The sequence below is a fragment of the Passer montanus genome, unplaced genomic scaffold (genome assembly GCF_014805655.1).
Source record: "Passer montanus isolate IOZ18808 unplaced genomic scaffold, ASM1480565v1 scaffold121, whole genome shotgun sequence".
Classification (NCBI taxonomy): domain Eukaryota; kingdom Metazoa; phylum Chordata; class Aves; order Passeriformes; family Passeridae; genus Passer; species Passer montanus.
This window is the reverse complement of record NW_024358834.1, coordinates 391,663-416,769: the sequence shown is the minus strand read 5'-3', so window position 1 is coordinate 416,769 and position 25,107 is coordinate 391,663. Positions and strand designations below refer to the sequence as shown.

The 25,107-nt window shown below is 41.5% G+C and overlaps 1 protein-coding gene across 1 annotated transcript in view; it reads left to right on the top strand.

Moving 5' to 3' along the window:
- The window catches only part of PEPD (peptidase D), a 146,851-nt gene that overhangs the window by 91,495 nt on the left and 30,249 nt on the right, over nt 1–25,107 (top strand). Inside the window, exons 12-13 of the mRNA XM_039698194.1 lie at nt 744–821; nt 17,618–17,766. Of these exons, the coding sequence (XP_039554128.1) occupies nt 744–821; nt 17,618–17,766 (227 nt within the window). The remainder of the gene's footprint in view (nt 1–743; nt 822–17,617; nt 17,767–25,107) is intronic.

The window sequence follows — 25,107 nt, the reverse complement described above, 5'->3', positions numbered from 1 at the left end:
CAGCAGGTAAGAAGAGAGTGACAGTTTTCATCCCTGCTCCTGCTGCTGGCACTGTGAGCTGTGAATGTTCCCCAGGCAGTGCCTCCCTCCAGCAGAGACCACTGTGGCCATGCCAGAGGGGAACTGAGGCTGTTCCCTCAGACAGCTTGATCCCTCCTGTCCCAGTGATTCCTAGAGAGTTTCAAATGCCTGGTTTTACTCCAGTGGAAGTTAGTTTGTTTTATACCTTAGACTACTTAACCTTGAATAGGGAAAAATAGTCCTAAGTCATTTTAAAAACCTGAAAAAGAACCCCCCCCAAAAAAACCACCAGAAAATAGTAAATGGGTGTAAATTTAAAAATTACTTGTGTATAATTCTTTCCTTTACACTGTCATGGACATAGGAAATGTTCATATGAGCTGTGCCATGTTCCTTCCTCAGGCAGGCCCTGTCTTACAGCCAGAGTAGCAGAATTCCTGAGCCATGCCCATCTCTGCAGCCCACAGCAGGGCAGGGATTGTGACAGCTCTCACAGGCTCGCCCTGTCTTACAGCCAGAGTAGCAGAATTCCTGAGCCATGCCCATCTCTGCTGCACCAGTGGTGGGGTAGCTACTGCAGCCCACACCAGGGCAGGGATTGTGACAGGCTGCTTTTTATGGGAATACACTGATGCTTACAGTGCTCCTTCTTATGTCATATGAGTGTGTGTGTTAATGTTTCTTCTTCCACTAATTGTGCTAATTTTCTTTTTGCCTGTCAGTGGGGAGAACTCGTCTGTTTTGCACTATGGCCATGCTGGAGCCCCAAATGATAGAACTATTGAAGATGGAGACTTATGGTAAGTAAAGGGTTAGAGTTTGTTTGGTATTTTTGTTTTGCTACTGCTGCTTCCATATAGGAATTGTGTGTACTCTTAGGAAAAGGATGACTGCATACTGACAAAAAGTCCAAATCTTTAAAATAGAAGGTAGCTTTGCATGCCAGATTATTCTGGTTTCTTCCAAACATCCTGCATCTCCAGTTGAAAGGAAGAAGGAGATATGGTTTGAAACACTTCTGAACCAGAGGCACTTAGAATTGAGTTGAAGAAATGGCTGTATTCTAAGTACAAAGGCAGTTACAAAATTCATCATTTGAATTTGCTCTTGGACCTCAGATCCAAACCTCAGCTCTGGTGGTGGGGTGGAAGATCATGAAAGTGTTGGCTACTTTCAGAGAATTGCATCAAATTGCAGAATGAATTAGATATTACAAATGCCTGTGTGCATACAGACACCCTGACAAGAAAGTGGACATTAGAATGTGTGAAGAGAACAAACTTGGTTCAGGTCAGGGAAGGATGCTTCTAGTTCTGTGTTGTGCCAAAATCTTCCTGTGAAGATTTACAGTTTAGTGATGTGTAATACAGCTGCAAATACCATAAAGTTTTCTCTGTGTGTACTACATGTCCACATGCTTTGCATATCACTGCAGGTAAGAGCAGAATGAATGGAAACACCTAATACATTCCCATAAATTGAAAGACAGACCTATTTGTCTGATGTGTAATATATCAGACCATAACTTTCACACTTCACCTCCAAAGACATGGGTCAAAAAGCCTTTGTTTATAAAAATGCAAAACTAGTTTTGGAGAATTTGATCACTGACATGCAGTGGAGGGATTGTATAGAATTACATTTGTAGCCTGTGCAGGAAGAATGTAGGAATGTATTTTCACAGTGGAATGTAAATATATTAAGAAAAGCAAATTAGTATTATCAATGATAAGCTCAAAACCTATTATAGAAAACAAATTGAATCTCAGAAGTTAAAAAATATGCCTTGTTGGCTAGAGTTCCAGGCACATCTTCAGGTGCTGCACAGTGAACTTATGGAATTACAGATAGATAATTTCTTTGTAACACTGTAAAAACTTTTAAAAACTTCTTGTACAATAGTTTATGTATTATCTTATCTGTGGTTAATAGCTTACTAAACCCATCAAATACTGAAGTTAATTCATTGCAGGGCAATAGTTTTGATTTATGATTATGTTGTGTTTGAGTATGTAATATGCTATGAGCATTTTTTGATCAGGAAGGACACGCCAAGATAAAATCAGCTGTGTCATTCAATTAAATTTCAAAAAGAATTTGTGTAGCATACAGGAAATCTCAGCATGTGTTACTGAGAGAAGATATGCCACAGTGCATTATGATATCCCATATTTAAAACTAAGGTCTTCAAATGGTGAGGGAGACCTCAGGGTGAAGGGTGTGTGCAGGAATCTTTCACTTACAGTCTCCAAGGACAATTTAGTGGATGGCTGTAGTCCTTCTTAAACCACAAGAGTTCTTTGCAAACCCTTCTTTTCTCCAGTACTGGAAAAGTCTTTAAAATATGTTTGTGTTTTATCAGCCTGAAGTATCTCAGGAAACCATAACCTACCAAATGCATCAGTCAATTCAGGGTTTCAAAACTGCTGAGCAGCACCTGTGCCTCAACAGAGAGCAAGGTTTGACAGTCTGGACTGACCTCCTGCTCTTGGTGAAGCTGTTTTCAGGTGCAGGTGGTGTCTGCAAAGGCTCCCCAGATGCACAGACCCCTGCCAGGCTCCAGCCCCTGCCCTGCCCTTCCCTGGCTGCTACTCACAGAGCAGACTCTGCTCCACACTGGCTTCTTAGCATTTATCTCAAGGGAAAATAATAATAAGAAAAAGTGATTCAATTTCTGTAAAGACAATTTTAAAACACACTCATTTTCCACAGTTAAAAATAGTGTTTCAGAAAAAGTCTTGAGGTGTAGCATGCACGAGCAGCATAAAAATTGTGCCAAGGCACTACCTGAGTGGTTTCACTGTGTCTTTACACATGTCTAATTTGGGTGAAGAAGGGTGTGTGTGTGCATACAGAGGAGGCATTAAAATGACAGTGTGCTGATTTGTCTGTGTATATTAGCATTTGTATATTGGCTTTCAATTAAGCCTTTTAATAGCTATGGGGAGCCCTCTGTTGGATAGTCTTAGGAAGCCCTGAACATGGGGAAAAAAAAGACTATTTTTGGTGAAAAATGGTAAGAGTATTTTAAGGGTTATTTCTGTTACTGCCAGCGTTTTTGGCCTAACATTAATCTAACTATTCATAGAGTTGTATGTAATAGCATTGGGAGATTGAGTATTTGATACGAGTTTTAATAAATTATTTTGTAGAATTTCATGTCTTTTTCTTAACATTACTTAGTGGATATGAATAACATTCATGGGTTTTGCAGAAATGTGCAGCTCAGTTTTTTATGTACAAAGCAGTGCAGTGCAGTATCATAAATAAGTAAACTAAGCACCTGAATATTAGAAAAAAAAACATTTGGAAGACTAAGGCTTTGATTCTGTGAAATGCTTGAGTGCATGCATTACTGGCTTTTTAAAAAGTGTAAGTAAACAAGGATTTAGTTGTTAAAAGAAGATCATAGGCCAAAATACTTGTGCTATTACATTTTTATATCTTTTTTAAGGCTATTATTCTGACTTCTTTGTCAAAAGCTGTGGAAGGTTTAGGAAAGCCTGGCTTTATGATTTTTTTTAAATTAACCTGTATCAATTGGGTTTATTGCTTCTATAAGAAGATGGTATGGAATTGTATCTCTGATAGAGCATCATAATCCACATTTTTATAGGTACAGCTTCTGCACTAAAAGATCCCAGTGCAAAACAAAGGACTATCAAGGGAATTTCTGACATTTCTTGTTAATCCAGACTGTCTTGCTGAACAGGGCTATCCTTTTCAATCTGTTAAATATTGAAATAGTTATCTGACACAAAAAACTGTGATTGACAGGGAAAGAAATCTGTATTTTTTGGGAGGTTTAGGTGTTCAGCATACAGATATTTAACTGGCATGGATATTAAAAGCAAATATTGCAATATCAGCAAGTCACTTTTTTGTAGAAATGATTCATGTACTATAGCATTCTGTGGTGAGCATTGAAATTACCAATTTGCTCTAAACCAAACCCTTTCCCTAGGCAGGTGTCTGTTGTCTCTGTGGTCAGAAGGGTCATCCAGATAAATGGGTAGGCTGAGTCACCATTGTAGGCACTTGGCCCTTTTACTCACTATTAACTTTAAATAAAATCTTCTACTTGGAATGTAGCAAATCACAGCTGGCAGTGATGGTGTATGGCCAGGCTGTTCACAATACTGATTTTCTTCTGTCACCTTGAAGCTCTGACAGCTTGGATTGGAGTGAGCCCTGCACTGAGGTTCACTGCATCCTCTCCAGGTATTGCATTACTGATTGGATGCCAAGACCCTTTTGTTTCTGTACTGAGGCTGTAACTGCATTTGCTAGTAGGGAAATAAAAGTATTTATTGTAGTTTGCAATCTCCTGCCATGCACACAAGAGGCTTCCAGCATTTTGGAAAACCAAAGGTCTTTCAAAGTTTGGTGAGGAGTAGAATGAAATTGAAAGCTGCTACTCAAGAAGACAATAACCCAAATAAATTGCAGGAGTAGAGATCTGAGTCCTTCAGGCACAAATCCAGAGCCAGTGTGCACCTGGGAGTCCTGCTCAGAGAGTGGCAGCCCCACGTGGCTCATTCTTCTGGCAAGTGTCTCATGAGCAGTTGGCTTTTGTTCATACTGCAGGAAGATGTTGGTTCCATGGTTTGAGGGCCCTTGTGGGAGTTGGGAACTCTGCTTTCAGCTCTCCTCAACTGATCTCTGACTTTGGCTGGAATGATGACCTGACCCTGGGGAGCAGCATCCAGGACAGGTTCAGTGAGAGCCAGTGTGCTGCTGTGCAAAGTGTTGGCTCAACAAATCAGCATCTGCCATCTGAGAAATGAAAGCTTCCTTAAAAATAATGGGAAAAAATCGCCTTGGGTCCTCCTTTCTGCCTGCTGCCCTTGCCCTGCCAGTGCTGAGTGTGGAGTCACACCATGGCTGGGAGAGAGGGGAGAACCCTGAGCATCAAAGCCACCTGCAGCAGAGCAAGGGGCAGGGCAAATGTCTCTGCCCACCTTTGTGGTCTGCTGGTTTGTTCTAGAAACCATCAGAGATGAGAACCTGAATATATTTTATGTTTTGATTTGAGAATTTTCTGAGTCAAATTGGAGTTTATTACATTTGATTTGCAGCCTGGTGGCTCTGGCAGCCTGACTTTGTGGGCTCCTGGCATTGCCACGTGCCAAATGCATGGCAGGACTTGATTGTTCTGTTGCAGTTGATCAGCAGGGCTCCTACAATGTTTGGCAAATAAAAATGCTTCTGTGATCTTAAAATAAAGGTTGATTCTTCATGATGAGGCTTACACTTAAATAAGAGAAATTTAAGAAAATCAGCTGGCTCTAGAAGTAACTGAAATAGATGCAGCTGTTACCTGAGGTGCTTTCCTGCAGGTGTCACGAGTTGCAGGTCTTGGTATTTTTATGGCATCTGACAAATGTACCTCAGTGAAAATTCAGCACTTTATAAACTACTCTCATAGGCAGGTTCACTGACCTTCAAGCACTTAATGACATTTTTGGGGGTTAGTAGGTCCATTTTGGCTTTGCAAAATAATGAAAATAATTGTCAATTCTGCTTGGGGGAAAAAAAAAAAAAAAAAAGAAGCCTTTTTAATGCTTTGAAATATCCTCCTAAGTTACATTGTTAATGAACAGCAGACCCTGAACTCAGGCACTCCCCTGGGAGTGCAGGGGGACCCTGCTCCTCGCTGGAGCCAGGGCCAGAGGGTCATTTATTGAGAGGGCTTGGTGAAAGCATAAATAAGGGGAGTGCAGCCAGCATCTACTGCTTGGGAACTGTGGCAGACCTAAGAGAGAATCCATTAACCTTGTATTCACAGTGGGACTATCTATTATTTATAAAATAAAACTAGCTTTTAGAAGTTTAAATAGAAGCAGGTGGGATCATCAGAGGATGTCTTTCATTTTATTTGACTGTTTATTTTAACACTCACATAATTGCTTATTGATTGCTTATCTCATTGAAATAATTTACAGATTTCAGTGACAGCACTGGGCAGAGTACAGTGTCCTTGGTGAAACAGAATCTCTCTCACTGCTGTTCCCATGATGTGCCATACAGCAAAACAAATTTTGCCTGGAAATAGTTTTATTGCATTCAGGTACCAGAAAACTTTGTTAGTGTCACAAAACCAAACACATCTGTCATAAAAGTACAACCTTTGCATAATATTAAATGATTTAAATGTGTCTTGGCTGTGTCAACAAGCACAGTTATTTGCTGAGTCAAATGACAGAGCTGGGGATATGGAAAACTGTCTAGTATTGCAAAAAGCCTTTATCTGAGTGGTTTAACTCTGAGGAATATTTTTGTTTCCACTCCTTTCCTTAATATCCCAGTGCAAATTTAAATCATCAGAATAATACAGACAGCAGGGGGCACTAAAATGAGAGCTGTGGGAGGAAGGGATTTTGCCCAAGTTTTCATAGTGGTAACATCCTGTACTTGCCAGAGCAAACACTCAGCAGCCTTCTGGGAGCACTGCCTTTACATGCATGCATTCTGCTCAAGTTGTCAAACTGGGCTTTGTTTCCTTCCATCTGGCACTTGTGTGTAGCTTTTGGTGTTTTCCTTTTATTATTACCTGTGGTGCTCTCAAAAGATCCTTCTAGCACCTCTCCTGTTGTCATTTCAGAGGCTTTGTTCATCACAGGGAGCTTTTCCTGGCTGCACGTACAGGTAGTTGGGAAAGGTTGTTCTGGATGAAGCAGAGAGGGAAGATGTTGAATGTTTGGGGCTTTTTATTTTTAATGAAAAGGGACAAAGGACAGTTTTCAGGCTCCCTGGAGTGGCTGGGCACTCCAAGGTGTGTGAAGAAGGGCAGGGTTAGGTTGGGGATCAGGAAATGTTCTTCCCCAGAGGTGCTGGCACTGCCCAGGCTCCCAGGGAATGGGCACAGCCCCGAGGCTGCCAGAGCTCCGGGAGGGCTTGGACACCAGGGATGGACAGGGGGGATTGCTGGGGGTCTGTGCAGGGACAGGAGTTGGGCTGGGTGATCCTTTTGGGTCCCTTCCAACTCAGCCTATTCTATGATTCTGTGAAGAATATCACAAAAAGGTTGCATCTTGCAAGAGTCTGCCAGGTTCAGTTGTTCATGGCTAAGCCTTCTATTAGCTAGAATAAAAGTTACTTTGCTGATTTTAATTCTTTGACCTCAAAGCATAATACACAGTTCTCTACAATCAAAAGATTTGTCAATTCATGTATAATCCATGTGTATTTATCTTTTATACATGCAGACACTATATACATATTACATTGAAACTATATCTGCACATTTATAAGCATAATACACAGTTCTCTACAATCAAAAGATTTGTCAATTCATGTATAATCCATGTGCATTTATCTTTCATACATGCAGACACTATGCATATGCAGTATACATATGGCATTGAAACTATATCTGCACATTTACTATAATATTATACAGTTTTGTTTGTAGGAATGCACTGTTCTCTTCTTAGGAAGAGGAATGAGTAAGTATAAGACTTTCTGTAAGTACTGACTGTCATTTATTTTAGGAAAATATTGGAAAATTTTCAATAAGTCAAGAAAAGCTTTAGGTGACCTTGAAAAAGATATACCAGAAAAGATGGTCGAAGTTTGCTGTATCTGTTTTACAAACTCTTTTTTGGAATTCTCAGTATTTTATCAAGTTTTACAATACTAATATCAACCTAGAACCAAAACTCATTTGTCCAGGTGGGGGCAATGTTGTATTTAAAAAGCAGGAACTGACCCTCTTTTTCCATCAGATAATAGAAGTCCTTCCTTTTCCAGCCCAAGTCCTTCAGTGTTTGCTGTTAAACCATCTATCCTATGGTACAAAATATTGTATTTATTACTTCTTGAAAGCACTGCTTGTAAGATCTCAGGATGTTCATGTGTCAGATGTAAATGCTCAACTGTTTTTTGTGGGTGGGGACTAGTATTTTCATTTGGCCTTGTGTACTTTTTTTGCATTTTGAAGTTCAGTGCTGTAATAATATGCAAAAATTATGGTTAGCTTCAACTTTTCAGTCTGCAGTTTTGAAACAGCTTGTTGGTAGTAATGGTTTTGTTTCTAATAATAATACAAAGTACATTGCTGCTACTTACTGGTTGATTGCAAAATTAACTGGCTATCCATTTCTGAAATAATTCCTTTGGCCTGATTCCTCTCGTTTGATTAATATTTACTGTTTTCATCAAGTGTAGGTATTTTTCATTTTGTTGTACCTGTGGACTATATTAATTTTATGCTAATTCAGAAAAATTGAATTTGATTAAAAATAGAGAAATGTATTTGCTAGAATTAACAATAATTTTGCTGTAATTGAATGGGTTCTGTTAGTACTGGTTAATTCAGGCTGTGAGGTTGCTTACTGTCAGAAATAAGAATAAGCCTATTCACCAAAGCTCAGATCACTAAGTATTAGTAGTGTGTTTGCTGTAACAAATTTTAGCTTTCCTTTAAGTGCTGTATTATGGTCTGCCTTGTAATTTTTGCTGTCTGTAATGTATGTGAAATGTCTTTTTAATTGTCATCTGTGAGTTTTATCTGTCATAGTTTAAACGTAGCATTCCCAGCATATTCTGAAAAAAAACCTGGCAGCCATTGGACTTGTAATCTACTTTTTGTGGTGGTCTTTAACACAAATACACACGCAGTGTGATGGAAGTACTCTTGATGGATGTTGCTTGTGTTAGATTTCAGTAGCAAAATCTTTCTCATTGGTGTGGGGAAGTCAATTGGATAGGTCAAAATGCAATTTTAGTGGGAGTCTGCCTGGCTTTTAAACCATCAGAGGGAAGTCCCCAGCACAACTTCTGTGCTCTCCCCCTGAAGCAGATGTAATTCCCAGTCCTTGTATTCAGGTCAGTGTGAGGTCTTCCCTTGTGTCTGTCCAGAGAGTCTCTTGTTGCCCATGGCAGGGGCACAGCCTGGCAGAGCCTCAGGAGGAGTCCTGCTGCTGCTCCAGGCAGGGCTGAGCCCCTGCTCAGGGCAGAGTATTTCTGATTGCAGTCCACCTCAGGTGTGCCATGAGGAGTGGGTGATTCTTTCAAACAGGAAAGAAATGTCCTTACAGGCAAAATAACCTGCTTGGGAATGGACAGCCTCCTTTTTGGAAATACTATTTGTACCTTCACTGCTGTGCACTTGCCTTGAACTTTTGGACGTGTCCATGGAAAGGCTAGCAACTGTCTTCTCAGTTGTCAGCTTCTGCAGAGTATTCTAAAACTTCTGTCTGCTGTGTTCCATTTGAGAACTGATAATTTGGGGGCTGCTTGAACAATCAACAAAAAAACCATAGGCTGTCAAAAAACTAAGTGAACCTGTGCTATTGGACACCGGCTGAGTTTTCATCATGGAAAGACATTGGCAGTGTTTTACTTTCGTGGACACGTGTGTGAGCATGCCCACACATGTAAGAAAATGTGACAATATTTACAATAAAATCATGAAGTAACATCTGCCCCTTCACCTGTTCAGCTGATCTCCAGTGGTTGTTTGCCAGGGCTGGGCAGCACAGTCAGAGTGTCCAGCTGCTGAAAGCCAAGACTTGTAGTTCTGAATGCCAGCACCCAGAATTGTGGCCTGTTTTGGAAGTATCAGACCTTTACTATTCACTTTCAGCACCTTCCATTTCTCAGTAGACCTCTAGAAATGGACTGGTTTAGTGAACTGCAGATGTTTAGTAACTTGCAAATGGAGCTCTACTGTTCTTACCCTGTCAGGTGAGACACATTCTGGTGAGGAACCAGTGAGCTTTGCTGTTGCTGTGTTGATTGGGAAGCAGTCAGCTGCCAATACAGGTTTCTCCCTGGATGCCCCCCTCTCTTCCCTGCAGCTCTGGCTTCCTTGCTCTGTGTTTGAGCAAGTCACCTGCACCCATAAATGTCCCAGATACTGCTTTTCCAGTGGGGAGGCTCCTAATGGATGGAAACTAGCCAGAATTGGGGTTTGCTGCCACCTCTGCTGATTTTTCAGAAAACTGTCTCTGCTAAAGAGAATGAATACTCTGCTAAAGAGAGTAGGTTGAGATACTTACTAAATATGTCTGTTAAAAATGGATAATAATTAGGGTAGTAAAGACAGAAAAAAGAAATCATCCATTCAGCAAAAAGACAAGTCAGATAGGTAACCCTTTCATCAGAACTTCCCCTGAGCCTGCTCCTGGTTTCTGGCACGCTGTCAGCATGGATCTGGCTGTGGTTTTCAGCTGCCTTCTGCATCTTGTGGAACCCTCATTGCTCCTTCCCCCAGCCCAGAGGTACTAGCATGGTGTTCCCAGTACTTGTTATCTGTGTGCAGCACTCTGCATCAGAAACATCCCTCTGCTTCAGCTGAAACCCTGGGAATGGCACTTGGGGCTAATTTATCTGTGAACAAGCCAGCCGGAAGATTTTTTGGCTCTCTGCTCTGGGCAAACTTAACATTTTTAAGGAGGCATTAATGCAAACTGCATGGGGATAGAAGAGGGCTTATATTTTGTCATGGAAATTGATTGTTTTAGTGCAGAAACTTAAGGATCTCAGATTTCTTCAAGACATAAATGCTGTAAGAAGGGACTCCTTCTTAGCCTGTGGATGAAAATAGCAATCTTACTAGTGTTCATGGGTGTTTACTGAACCAGCTCTTTCATGCAGCTCATTTGGTCAATTCAGTGAGATTTACATTTTGTATCCTATGGAGGAATGGATCTGAAGGTCTGCTTGGCACAAACCATTGTAAGAGAGGGCACTCCCACACACTGCTGTTGGTTTTCTCTCAGCCTCAGGGCTGAGGCAGCAGAGCAGGGGCACAGCTTCCTGCCAGGGGTGCAGCACCCACCACCACACTGCTGCTCTGATTCTGTGAGCAGAAATCTGTGTCTGTGACAGTGATGGGAAACCCTGAGCAGTGCAGGCACCAACATCCGCTGAAGCTTTTGTGTTCAGTTGCTTTCTTTTCTTTTTTATTTTTTAATCCAGCCAGCTCAAACTTTTGTGTATTCTTGCTACAGCCACTGAAGTGTCTGTAGTTGTTATTGTAGTGATACAGGCAGGCAATCCTCTCTCCTTCAAAATTCAATGTAGACAGAGATATTTCTTTTTATTACACTCTTTCTATCTGAGCAAAGCTTAGTTAGTGGCAGATTTTGCCGTCTTCTGTGAGAAGAGTTTGAGATAAGACTCCCATTATCTTTGAGATAGTTTGGGAAAGCCTGTGAAGTGAGACAGTGATACAAGATGAGCCGTGATAAAAAAGTCATGGAGAAGGGAGACAAGATGAAAAGATAGTTGAGGAGAAACAACAAGTGTGGGACCCCATGGTTACCTGACTTGCAGCTGGGTGGAGAGTAGTCATGAAAATGTAGGTACATTTACCTGTGTGGCTACAGCCTCTCTTTTTGAAAAGGAGGCTTAAACAAAAACTTGATTTCCTGTGAATACCCAGAATCAAATTTTCTACACAAAAAGTATTTTCCAACACTTTTTAAAGGTCATTCTTGACTCCACGCGTGCTGATGACAAAAAGCTGGCTTTAAACCAGTGAGCCAAGCCTGGCTTCAAGACAGAGCCAGTGCAAGTTCCTTGTCTGCCATGTCAGATGGAACCTGGTAACAGCAAGGCTTCTCTCAAAAAACCTCTTCCTGAGCATGGTAGGACTATACACTATACTGTCCCAATTCTCTCTTGGGGCTTGTGATCTTATCTTACCCAGTGTTGTTTTTTTAATTGACAACTCTTGGCTAATCAAGCTGCAAGTGTATAGAAGAGTATGTGTCACTTATCTCTCTGTTTTCTTCCTTGTGATATCATTTACATTAATTCATTCTTGTGGTCGCCTATTAAACCACCCTATTTCCACATCAGTTGGCCAGTTTCCAAAACATATCTCATAGAAATGCTGATACCTAGTTCCCTTAAGCTTGAAATTGCCTTAGAAGTTTAACCAAACAAACAGTTGGATTTTGTTGGTGTGTGAATACTTAAGGATTTAATTGCTGCATGGAGTGTAAAGCACAGAGTGCGCTCTGTGAACTCGGAGCAGAGTATGCTGAGATCACACAGCATAAATCTCCAGCTGGGGATGACTTGCTTTTATGGCAGTAAGAGGAAGGCAAAACTGTGTGTACCTTTATTCCTGCTGTTCTAAGACTGGCTGGCACCAGTTCATCTGCATGCTCATAGGTGTGTTGGGTAGTAATGGCTCAAACCCCTAACACCTCGGCATGGAGTGTAAAGCACAGAGTGCGCTCTGTGAACTCGGAGCAGAGTATGCTGAGATCACACAGCATAAATCTCCAGCTGGGGATGACTTGCTTTTATGGCAGTAAGAGGAAGGCAAAACTGCGTGTACCTTTATTCCTGCTCTCCTAAGACTGGCTGGCACCAGTTCATCTGCGTGGCTGCTCATAGATGTTAGTAATGGCTCAAACCCCTAACACCTCAGGAAATGTTGCTGAGCAAAGTGCTTCAGTTTTCACACCTGTTTAACCTGAGGAGTGAGGAGGGCACGGAAAGATAGGGCAAGATCAGTTTTCTAATTGCTAGTCTTGCAAAGCCACCCAGGGGAAGGGAGGGAGGACTTTGTCCTGAGAGCAGAGCGTGGGGAGGACGTGTGCTGCAGGCGGCGATGCGCAGGACGCTGGCTCGGGGTGCGTTGCACAAGGACATCCACCTGGCTTTCACCCCACTCCTCGCTCTGCCACATCAACTGCTGCATAACTATCATGAGCAGATCCAGTTCTGAGCGTACAGATCAAAATCTGTGGAGCAGGAAGGTGACAGCTTTATGTGCTAGCTCGTGGGAGTAGATGTAGGCTTCCCAAAAAATGCCTGCGAGAGCTTGTCTTTGGGTTGGGTTGGTGGTTGGATCATAACAATTCATGCACATGGCTCAGATATCCCAAATAAAGTATTGCTTCCCATTGTGATATTGGCCATAATTTGCTTCATTGCCTGGCAGTTTCAAATTATTTGACAATAAAAGTGTCAGCAAGCCTATAAAAGTAAAACACATGCTTAAAGGAAGATGATGCTTTATTTTTGAAAAATGGTATACAGTGACTTTATGAAGAAAAGAACTTTTATTTTTATAGTCCACAGTGTTCAAATATAAAGTGTTACGCAAAGTGTTTCATGGTGCTTCACAGTCAAAGGTTAAGAAAGCTAAAATCAATATCAAAATGCATATTATTTTTCTTGGCTTGAAAGCAAAAAATATAACTATAAATCTGCATTTTGTGGTGCCAATATTCTGTGAAAGTAACACAGCCATGTCTTACTCATCCATTTTGTTTCAGAGGAAAAGGAGGGGAAAGGAGCTTTTGTGCTTTACGTTGTGTTTCAGTTCCAGCATTGACTTACAAACCTGTATTCATTTTAAAATTGACAGGACTTGAAATATTTCCTCCAAACTTCCCTCCTGGGTTCCTGCGCGGGGAGCAGAGCCCCAGCTGGGTTGTACATGGCAGAACTGCTGCAGGGACTTGCTGGGAAGGGCTGGGGAGCTGCTCTGAGGAGGGGCATGTCCAGCCAAGCCTTTCTGCAATGCTGTGGCATGTCACACACGTTTCTCCTTCTTTTTGACTATGATACTGGTTTGTGTGCAGAATGATTTAAACTTGTGGCTTTATGTTTTTCCCTGTGAAAGTAATTAAATGCTCTTAGTTATTTTTGAAGGTGGCTTATAAAGCAGGCAGAAGGCACCTTGTATTCCAATGCTGTTGGCTAATGTTGGATTACTGTACATAAGCAACTCTCTGTCAGTAAAGCAACTGGCATGGTATCTGATTTTTCTTATACTTTGCAGTGTTCAGTTTTAGTTAGTAATGTTTACAGTATGTTGCAATATGTTTTGTAGGAAAGATTATGTTTACACACAGAACTGAAGCCTCCATTGGGAGGGCTATGTCCATACTTCCAAGAAGTTTGGACTATTTTTGCTATGCATCTTTTACTTATGGTGTAGCTTCCTGGTCATTCTAGAAAATAAATTGAAACAGTAGCATGGAATTTTCATGGGGTGCTCAGGTCTTCTGACTGTTAAATGTGCTTTATACATCATGCATTTTCACCCTGATATGAAGGTGTTTGTTGCTTTTGCTCACAACAAAATGATGCAAGCTTAGCTTTCTCTCAGAAGGCTTTGAAAGAGATTGAGCTGGCTTCCTTAGCTTCAAGCTACATCAGTGAACAGTTTGACATAAAACCTAATGTCTCTCTTTGGTCAGCAGCACTCCTCTGTTCACCATCCCTTTCAATGCCTCAGAAACCTGACAGCCTCAGCCATATCATCAATTCATCATCAGCAATTCACAGCTGTGTTCTTGCTGGAAAAGGAGTGGTGAAAGGGTATTTTTAGAATGAAGTTTTTCATCATTCAGCAGAAGACAGAACTCACAGTTAAGTTTTGTTATACAAAATGTAAAGTATATGTAATGACCACATACACAGTCTGCTACATGTGTAGCACTTAATTTATCTAAAAGGGAAATATGGTAGGGTTTGGTGAATGTTTGTGATATTATTTCATGTGTTGTTCTGTTTTTAAACAGCTCTTAAGAGGTAAGCTATAGATCAAGATGCCTGTAGGCTTGTTTTCATTTCTGCATTTAGTTTGTTTATATTGCTGCTACATTTGATAACAGTCCAAATAACATTAAGTAGTTGTTTCTGTGTGTGACCCTTTAAAGACTACACTACCAGACAGGTAATTTTGTACATGCAGTTGAGAGCAAACTAGAATGCACTAGTAGTATTTTTTTCACTAGCAATTTATCATCTAATTTCAGGGTAAAATAAATGTGTTTTTTATAAGAAACCTTCTTTTAGAATTTTTTTTCTGGTTAGTCAACAGGAAAAGATAGTAGCTGTCATACATTTTATTTGATATAAATGTGCTTCACCATTTATTTTGCCTGGCAAGCAAATATGTGAAACTGGGATCTTCTCAAGCTCCTATTATTCTCTCAGTATAACACAATATTTTGGCTATTTCCATGTCTTGGGCAACATTTTAGCTAATGGATATGTTCCCAACTGAAGTTAAATGGAAGAGAATTCCTGATAAGAGCCAAAATATCTCCCAGATGTCCCATTTGGTTTGGATGCTTTCTCACTGAAGCATACAGGCTGGATGGTGTGCTGTGATCTGTGGTGGAATTTGAACGATCATCTTCCCTCATGTCTCCTCTTGTCTGGAAGCCAAGAGACCTGAACAAATGGTGCTTCCTAGCTTGTTTTGGTGTACCATCAGCCTTGTGATTTTGTTTTCCATTTCTCAGTTCTCCTGTAAGTCAGAAATTATTTAAGAGCCACTGAAAAAGTGATGAATGGGTTTGAGAAAATGCTGATAATTGTAAGGTTAAAGACATAGGTAAAATTCTGCCTCTGGAAAGTTCAGAATAACCACTTTGCAGGGTAAAATATACAATAAAATATACAAAGCATAGCAACTTCCAGTAGACATGTAGAGGGAGTTCTCAAGCTGTTGGTCACAGCTTTACTGTCACTATGCTGAATTGGCATTTACACTTGTAAGTGCAACAGTTGGGCCACAGAACTGCTGCAGAGCCCACAGGGCACCTTGAAACTTGATTTGTGACCTTGAAAGGGTCAGTCTGGGACCTTGAAACTTGAAAGCACCCTGAAACTTGATTTGTGGCCTTGAAAGGGTCAGTCTGGGATGGGTTCAACGATTTAGAACTGATCTCTTTCTTGTTGGTACATTACAGCATGTAGCAGCTTCTTCCATGAGTCCCAGTTGCTGCAACTGCTTTTCTGTATCTATAGAATTTTTAATGTGCCTTTTTAGTAATTTTTAGAAGTGAGTCTAACCATAAAATCAAAACTTAGGCAGTATTGATAGGGTTACTGATTTTGAGGTTTGGCCAGGCTGGTTTACAGTTTCTATACTGGTGTCCAATCATGGTTTTTTCACCCTGACATTTGCTGTCTGTTTTGTATCTTTTTTTCAACTAGCAACTCTGGTTTAACATTCCATATTCTGTGTTTAGGTGAATGGCTGTGGTGTGTGGTAGCACAGGTAGCTTTGCAGCTCTCTCTGCAGCTCTCTCCTGAGGAGCTGCTCCTGCAGCTTTAAGCCTCGTGCAGCTCTGCAGCTGCAGCTGCTGGGGCAGGTCCTGATGTTCCAGTCCTGCAAGTCTCTGCAGCTGAGCCTTGCCCAGTTTGGGGAGGCTGGCCAAGACTCCAGGCAGGGCAGAGATTCACTCAGTGCAGAGATTTGTTCATGGAGGAAATTGTAGAGTAGATTTTAAAAGTTCTTGGAGTAAATCTTCGTGTGTGTGCAATGCAGCAAGAAGAGTCCTAGCCCTGCTGAAATGTTCTTGAGTTTTATCATGATTGCCTTTGTTTATTCACTGCCCATTGCTTTCAGTAGCACTTGTGTTGGAAATGGTGATCAGCTACAGCAGAGTGTGATAGCAATTTTTGGGGTAGCTTATATTCATCCTTACCTAGTCACATATCTGCTTGGGGGCAGAGCTACACTGCACAGTTTTCCTAATTGCTGCTGTAATTAGGACTCAGTGGCCGAGAGGGTGCCCCAGTGGAGTGCCCTGCCTTCTGCTTGTGCTGTCTGACTGACCCTGCTGAGAAAAAGCAGCAAGAGGAGCAAAACTCCAAGGTTTTCAAACACAGTGAAGGAAAATCTTTTTTCTTATGGTGATTAGCCTCTCATAGTTGTTTGGGGTGGTTGGAAGAAGACTTAAATTCACAGATTTCAATTCTGACTCATTACCATAGAAATCAGGGGGTCACACAAATACCGTATGGAGATCAAAAGCTTGTATGTAAAATGTGCCTTCCTGTAATCAATACATGATGAACCAAGGGGGTTGTTTGCTCAGGTGTTGTCCAGTCCAAATGGTTGTTTGGTTATTTACTGATTTCTGATCCTGCTGGAGGCAATGCAATGCCTTATCAAGCAGGCTTGAGAAGCACAGCACTGCAAATGTCTAACAAGGTTCTCACAAGGGTGTAGAGTCCCACTTGCTGCTCTTGTAGCTTGATTTCTGGCAGCTGAGCAATCAGTGGTGACTCATTTATTCATGTATAGAATAAATGACCAAGGGGTAAGCCAGTTTTTTTGCCCCTGTAAAAGAAATCACTTCATGATTTGTTTCTTCTCCCTCTGATGCAGAAAGCTGTACTGTGTGTACTTTTGTGGCTGGCTCTTTCCATAATCCTTATTCCATTAACATTTCTTTGTTAAGTGGGACTCTGTTTTGGATGTTGAATACTGTATGTGGTGCTAGCACTTTTCAGGAAGCAAAAAAAAGGACATGTTTTTTCTTCTGAGAAGAATTCCTAGAAACTGGAACTGAGGAGCTTGAAGTGGATTCTTCACGTACTTTTTATCTTCCTTTCCGTGTTCTCTGAGCATTTCCATCCTGGACCAGCACAGCCCATAAAGGTTTCCATTTCAGCCTTATGGAATGCACCCTTCTTCCAGGAGATTCCAAGGGACTGTCATCCTGTTCTACTTAGAACAGGGTTCAAGCAGTTCAAGATTATATTGGTGATCTACCAAAATGTAGATGTCATTGAGTGCAGAGCAAAACAAAGATCCACTATCTTCTACTATTTCTTTGGAACTAAATTTTCATTTCTTTCCCCTGTGTTTCCTTTTCAGCCTGTTTGATATGGGAGGAGAATATTACTGCTATGGCTCTGACATCACGTGCACCTTCCCTGCCAATGGCAAGTTCACAGCTGACCAGAGGGCTGTCTACGAGGCAGTGCTGAAGGCCTCACGGGCTGTGATGGCAGCAATCAAGCCAGGTAAAAGATCTGTCAGCAGCACGTGGCAGCATTCAGGCTGGCAAATCAATTATGTTTGCATTCTAGAAAGTGTTGGAAGGGAACAAGATGATAAAATTAATTTCCATGGTTAAGCAGCTCCTAATATGTAGAAGTAGGATACACAACATTTTCCATACACTTTTAAAGACATAGAATAGAAACAATTATTAATGCAATAAATAAGATACTTTAATATTATTTTTTAATTCCTTTCATCTACGAGTGACAGTTGTTACTCAGATGTGTCTTTACACAGCCAGCCATCTTTTCAGGAAGCTTATGCCAAATGCTGAAGTCAGAGTTCATGTGAGCACATGTTCTGCTTTAGTTTGTTTCAAGTATCTTCTGTATTTTATGTGTAGGCACAATAGAAATCTTCTGTTGAAGAAGGGGATGGAGTGTGCATCTTTGGGATGGATAATTAGCCTTAAAAAGCTTAAAAAGCACTGGCTATTCACTGTATGCCTTTATATTGCAGGCAGACTGATTCAACAAATACACATTTTCATTTGAAACAACTGTCTGGCTTAATGAAAACCTTATTTTTCTCCCATTCTGCTTTCAGGCCAGCAAATAAATGTTTTAGAGCTAGCTGCTGCTGTAATTTTGTCACTGGTGAAGGTACTTGAGCATTTCTCAGTATTACTAATGGAACATCTTCAAGAAGAATGTACTCAGTGCACAAAGCACACTTATCCTTTAAATGTGCTGTATTAGTCTTAAGTGCCTGAGCTTTCTGGACTGCCTGGTGGAACAGAAGCAATTTTCCTGTTGTACCAGCTGGCAGCAGCTCTGCTGGTTTGAGCAGTTTGGAAGGGAGTGATGCCTTAAGTTTTAGCTTTCATATTTTCCAGATTCTGCATTAGTATATAACCCTGAGCTTCATATAGAGTGTTAGCAAGTTCTCCTCACAGTTTAGTCAGATAAGGAGAGAGGCTGCAGCCTCCTTAAACAAACCTCATTTGGGAGCTCCTTGGCTAAAGCACTAGGATCTGCCCCTGGGGCAGCCAGGTACTGTCAGAGGGGGGCAAGAAATGATGATGGGAATTCACAAGAGTCTCTTCTCCCTGTGATACTTTGTGTCTCCAAAAGAAGAGGCAGGAGAGCTTGCAGGGTTAGAGGCAGTAAATTTAAAATCCAGAGCCATCGTGTTTTAGTGGGAATTTCTGGATTATGGAGTCTATGTTAATTTTGCTGTTATTTTTGCTAGTTTTCATTTCCCAGGGTTCCCAAGGTCAAAGGCAGCCAAGTGCTGGTCAGGAGGCAGGAGCCATTCCTGGAGCAGGCTGGGTGAGAGTGGGCACAGCACAGTCAGCAGCTGGAGGAAATGCTGTTTATCTCCCTAATTGTGCCTCGTGGCAGGGGGTCACAGGGCACATCTAGGGTGTTAATGATTCCTGGGGTCTTTCTGACTGCAAGATGGGGAGGGAGTACTTTAGGGACAGTCACTGACCAAACACTGGGTTACATAACTGTGTTTAGGGAAGGACACAGCTTGCTAGCAAACTTAAACATTCTGTATAAGTGTGTTTAATTCAGAGACTTTCATTTCTTTTTACAGTTTGGCTCTCATGTGAACCTAATTAACTTTTGAGTGCACATACTTTCTGAGGGATAATAGACCTCCTAATACATTCTGTGTATATTTCTATATACAAACAGTTGTTATAATTTTTAAAATACTCCAAAATGTATTTCATTATAGAGAAGTATTCATCTGCTACATTCTGTGTATGGTCCAAATGTACAAACAGTTCTAATCATATATATGGGTCTCTTTACCTTACAGCTCCAAGAACAGAATTCCTTCTGCAAGGCAAATAATATATTCTGAAAGTCAGGAAACACTCTCTGTGGTATTACAGCCCAAGTTCAGTGCAGTTGTCACAACTTCTGCCACAAACAAAATCTGTTTAAAATAAAAGGGGAGGAAGACTTACTCAGTTTTGCATAATCAGCAGTTTTGAAACCACTGAGCATGGAGCACTGACGAAGACAGTGATGCTTGTCACTGAAGAGAAAGTCAGAAAAGGGCACTTGTGTGGCAGTGGGCTAATTGTCTTTCCTACAAAGTCAGGCCTATGATCCAAGATGTGAGAGAGGAATGTTGCATTTCTACTTAGGGGATATTCTTAATTGTGTCAAGTCCATCTGCATTAAATTTCCTCTTCCACAGAACTAAAATACAGGGGCAGATGTGCAGAATATTGACACTTTCATTTCCTTCATTGGCTGAGGCATTGTCTATTTCTGTCTCAGAACAGTGATTTGAGAAACAATTTGCTTTACAGATATATGCTACATAGAAAGAATAGTTTAAAAAAAGTGAAATTGTAAAGCATCGTGTCTCAGAGTATTCCAGAAGTTATTGTCCTAATTTGTCTCATTTCTGCATTCTTTTTTAATCTCATTGAATTTGCCAGAGGTTGAGGCACATTAAATGCAGTCCTGGAGCACATCTCCCAGTTCACTTTCATCTGAAATGAATTAAATTCATTCACTTCAAAATTCCACTGTGTACACAAAAACACAGTAAGTGGGGACAACCAAGAGATTTCACCTCCAAGGATGATTGGAATTAAATGTTCCTGTAGATACATTCATTGTTTCTCACTCTGCTGTCTTCACACAATGCATATAGCAGTAAGAGCTGAGCTAATGAGCAGCTATTCAGTAATTTAGTTTAACCTTTTGTTCTGTGCATGGCCTGGAGCTGTTTATTGCCTACTGTTCAAAACCTGCTCTGAATCCAAAATTATCAACGTCCTCACCAGTTTTTCTCAGAGTGCTCCTTATAACAGTACCCAGGTGCTGGGCAGGCAAGGAAGTTTGCTTGCACTGCATCTTAATGATGTGCAAGTGTGCAGCAGTCCCCCTTCTGCAGGCAGGAGCCAGCAGGCTAAAGAAGTTAATGTAAAAGCTATTGACTCATTTGGGATTCCAAGATGGAAATTCTTCAGACTCAAGATCATTTTTAAGAGCGTTGAACATTGCTCTTGCTCAAACCCCAGCTGTTTTGACCTCTGTTACAGCTGCTGAGTGCCCAGCCTTTCTGCAAATTGCACTCCAGATTGTCAAACCAAACTCTGGTAAAATGAAAGAAAATTATTAAGGAAAAAATGTAAAATATATTTTTTAAAACCCCTGTGTTTGAAGCAAGTTGCTTAGCATCCTGCTGGGAACCTGAGTCTGGTGCAAGAAAGGTTGCTGATTACCAGAGGCAACTTTTAGGTATGTTTGCCATGCTTGCCTGCTTGTGAAGTCTCTTGGGTTTTATCTTGCTTATTTTCAGCTTTTATAACAGATGGAAGAGGAGTTATATAATGAACAGAAATCTTCAGTGGTTTATCAGGAGCTGTGCTTGCCTTGGTGGTTGGAGTCTTCTGGAAACTGGGTAGTCCTAAAAGTAAATTAGCTTGGAGCTTCCTGTGGATTGGCATCTTGTGGTTGGTGGGAAGCTCTGCTTGGTCTGGTGGAAGCTTTTCCACTGGTACTTCTGAGGCTCTCCTCCATGACTCTAGTAACACATGAATGGATGTAGCAGTTTTTCTTGCATGAGCTCTTCTGTCCTTTAGCCAGCTGCCTTCATTGCAAAACATAGCCCCAGGTCTCTTCCTCTGGCAAGTGTCATTAATTTTTTTTTATTTTTACATTTTTAAAGATTTTGCTGCAGGACTGGAATAGGCAGCATCATCAGAAAGGCCTAGGTGTTATTGAAATCCTGTGTAAAGGAGTAGATGTCCATGTAACTGAAGGGCTGACCCGTAACACGTCAGCACCAAGGGGCCAAGCAAAGCTCACACAGACACTGTCACTGGATATTGCTCAACTCTGGAGTCCTTGATGCTATAACCATAAAATTACTGCTTTTAGTGTAGCTCTCCCCCACCCCCATAATTGCCCAGGCTTAAAAAAGCTAACTCTGGTGGAAAAATAGTATTGTGTAGCACACCCTCAGTAGGCACGAGCTGCTGAGGGCAGTGGTGAAGGGCAGGGTGTGAGGTCTCAGCTCTGATGGCTGGAGCACCTCCAGTGGACACCTCTCATGGCAGCAGCTGGAAGCCTGAACTGCAGGAATCTATTAGACTCTTTTGGGAGCAAGTTGGACATGTCTGTTAATAGTGGAGAGACCTGAAGGATTAGAAAGGGACATGTGAATGGCTCCCAAATTTGTCTCGCTCCATTCTTTATTCTAGTTGCATAAGTTAGATCCAATGTGAATGTGTTAGCTTTGTCATCCATCATTTATCACTAGTTACCCCTGGGAGACCACAATTGTTTGTTCTTTGGAATTAATATCAATCTGTTTGGGGGGAAAAAAAAGTGTGAAATAATTTGTTTTGCTGAAACCTCAAGAAAACAATTTGTTGAAGGAACATGATCTAACTTTCAAGTTAACCCCAGACTGAGCCAGGGCTTGGTACCCCCCTGGTATCCCTCCTAACCTGAGTCACTGCATGCAGTGTTGGAAACATGAAACATGCCCGTGGGAATGCCAGTGCTAGAGGCCAGGGAGCTGCTGAGGAGCAGTGCCCGTGTTCTCAGCTGTGGCTGTGCCAGGGCAGGCGGTGCTGCCAGCCCGCAGGCAGGGCAGTGTGGATCCCTGTGAGGTGTGCCCATCCCAGCCTGGGCACCACCCTGTTCCTGCACCACTGTGTTACTGCCAGTGACAGAGGCCAGTGGGCTTGGGGAGGTTTCTGTAGAGTGGCTTCTCTTTTACTCTTCAGCAAATGACTGTGTGTTTATACCATGGGCAGCCTCTCACGTGATTTCTGCTATTTGTTGGTCGGGTTATTATCTTAAGCATTTAGAGAATATTAATAATTTCAGTTCTATAAATTAATTCCTAGTTGATGAGGACAGTATGGTTGCTACATATAGAAAGTTTCTGTGTACTGTTTATAGAAACATGGAAGTTTCTGAAATATAATAAGTTGCTACTGTGTTGAGAAGAACTAAAAAGGAATTATGCCTATCTCTCAGCTTTGCAATTAGAACTATTTTGCATTAATGCACTAGAGCATAAACAGAGTCTTTAAGATTAATGAGCTAAATATTGGAGCAATCACATACTTTCCATCTTCATCCTTTTGCAATTGCATCCTGGGACCTCCAAGCATTACTCTCTGTCTTTTCTGTACACTAATGGAAAATCACAGGAGAAGGGGAAGGAAGGGAGCTGTTTGTGCTTAGCATGCCTGGTACTACTGCAAAATCTATGAAAAAAAATATTTTTTTTAACCTTTAAAGTTAAATACATTAACATTTGAGGTGCAAGGAAGAAGGAATTAGAATACCTCGCTCTGTAAGGTCCATTGTCCTAAATTCCAGTTTCAAAAAAGATCTCCTTGTCTAGCAAACTGCTCCCAAGGAACAGTTGAGTAAGGCGAGGTTGGCAGCCACTCAAGTCCCTATCTCTACATTTTTATGATTTGAAAAGCTTGTGTATACAGAGTCCCCATTGAATCAAAATTGCATTCAGACATTAGCTATGCAGCTGGGAATATTTGCTGATTGATGTTTGTTTGTTTCAATAAAATGAAAAATAAAAATTAGTTCCAAATATGCACAGAAGTTGTTGTTCATCACATCAGTTTATGTGCAGCGTGAATTCCTCCTTGGGATACTGACATTACCACAGGGTTTCCCTATAGAATTTCTATCTCTGCGTTTTTCAACTTGGAGCTCATCTTACATGCATATCCCCAATTTCTGCATTTTACTATCCAAGGCAGTGAGTATTGCCTCTGGCTTTCAGGCTTTGCTTTTCCAATAAATGCATTTGAGGAAGGTCTTGAAGACAATCTCTGCTGCAGGACTAATATCTCTGATTATACAAGATGGAGGTTTCTCCATGTTAGGGCTGGAAGGTTCCTTGTGCATGGCTCTCCCAGAAACCCAGTTTCACTTAAGGACTTGGGTTCTTAAAGTTCTTAAATCCTGTTTTCCAGGATCAAAGATCAGACTTTGCAGATTTCACTGATGCCAGGATTGCCATCCTTAACCAAGACGTGCAGTCAAGTACACTTGGAGTGGAAGGTTCCTTGTGCATGGCTCTCCCAGAAACCCAGTTTCACTTAAGGACTTGGGTTCTTAAAGTTCTTAAATCCTGTTTTCCAGGATCAGAGATCAGACTTTGCAGATTTCATTGATGCCAGGATTGCCATCTTTGACCAAGAATGTGCAGTCAAGTACAGTCAAAAACATTTCAGGCAAAGAAATAGACCTACATGCCAATCAAATAAAAGATCCTTTTATTAATCATGTAGATACCAGCTGATCCTCAGAGCCTACAAGAAATGGGTACCCTTTTGCTGTAGATGCTAAATAAATGCAAAGTAGTTCCCAAAAGACTCTAAAGGACCAAAAGGTGTTTTGAGATGGAGAGACCAAGGGGAGCAGGCTGGAGCAGCCAGTGAGCACAGGCCAGCAGTGTCTGGCTCAGAGTTCAGAGAGTTCTCTGTAGCTGCTGGTCCCTCCTCTGTCTTTGCTCCAGGTGCCTCACTGGGTCAAGTCTTGCATTTTGCAGTTGCAAGGGATGTTTGAAGGTGTTTCTCTAATGTTAGGAGCTACCCTCCCACTCTGTCATTTCTTTGTCGTGTTCAGACAATTTCAAAATGAGCAATTTGAGAACCAGACTGATTCAGAGGGGCCCTTCTGTGGGTCTGAGACTGAGGACCTCCTTTGAAGACCAGGAGAAAGAGTCCTTGGGAGTTCTCTGGGATGGAGCATCACAGGTCTACCACGAGCCACCTCCAGAGGCAGGTGGAAGGCAGGCTCAGTGTGTTCCTGTGGGTGACTGCTGTGTCCCACCTGCAGTTTGAGTGTCAGCCACTCCTGGTGTCCCCTTGCTGCAAGGGGATGTGTGTTTGTAGGTGCAGGATGCAGAACCAAGTTAAGTCCATGTGGTCTTTGTCCTGTGGGCAGCTGTAACTGCGTGAGTTGAGCTGCTCTGTGAAACTCTGACCACTTCTTGTGCATTTCTCCTGATTTCTTCAGGATTTTTTATTGTTGTAACTTCCTAACTGCTTTGCAATGGAGGGTTTGTCTTAGCTAGTTTTCCCATGTGCAGCCTTCCAAGGAATGTTGTGAATTAGAAGGACAAAACAAAGAGGCCACTTTATTTTCTAGTGATTTTCCTCCTCCCTGTTTGCCTGATGCTAAAGGATTGAAGTGGTAAGGCTGATGGGGGTGGAGGGGTAAGCCCAGGGACTTTACAGGGTGAGGGGTCTGTTCTTTAGCACAGCAGGATGTAGATTTTGGATGGTGTGTCCTCCTTTGGTACCTAAATGCTGAGGCACAGTTCTTTCAGTGAGGCTG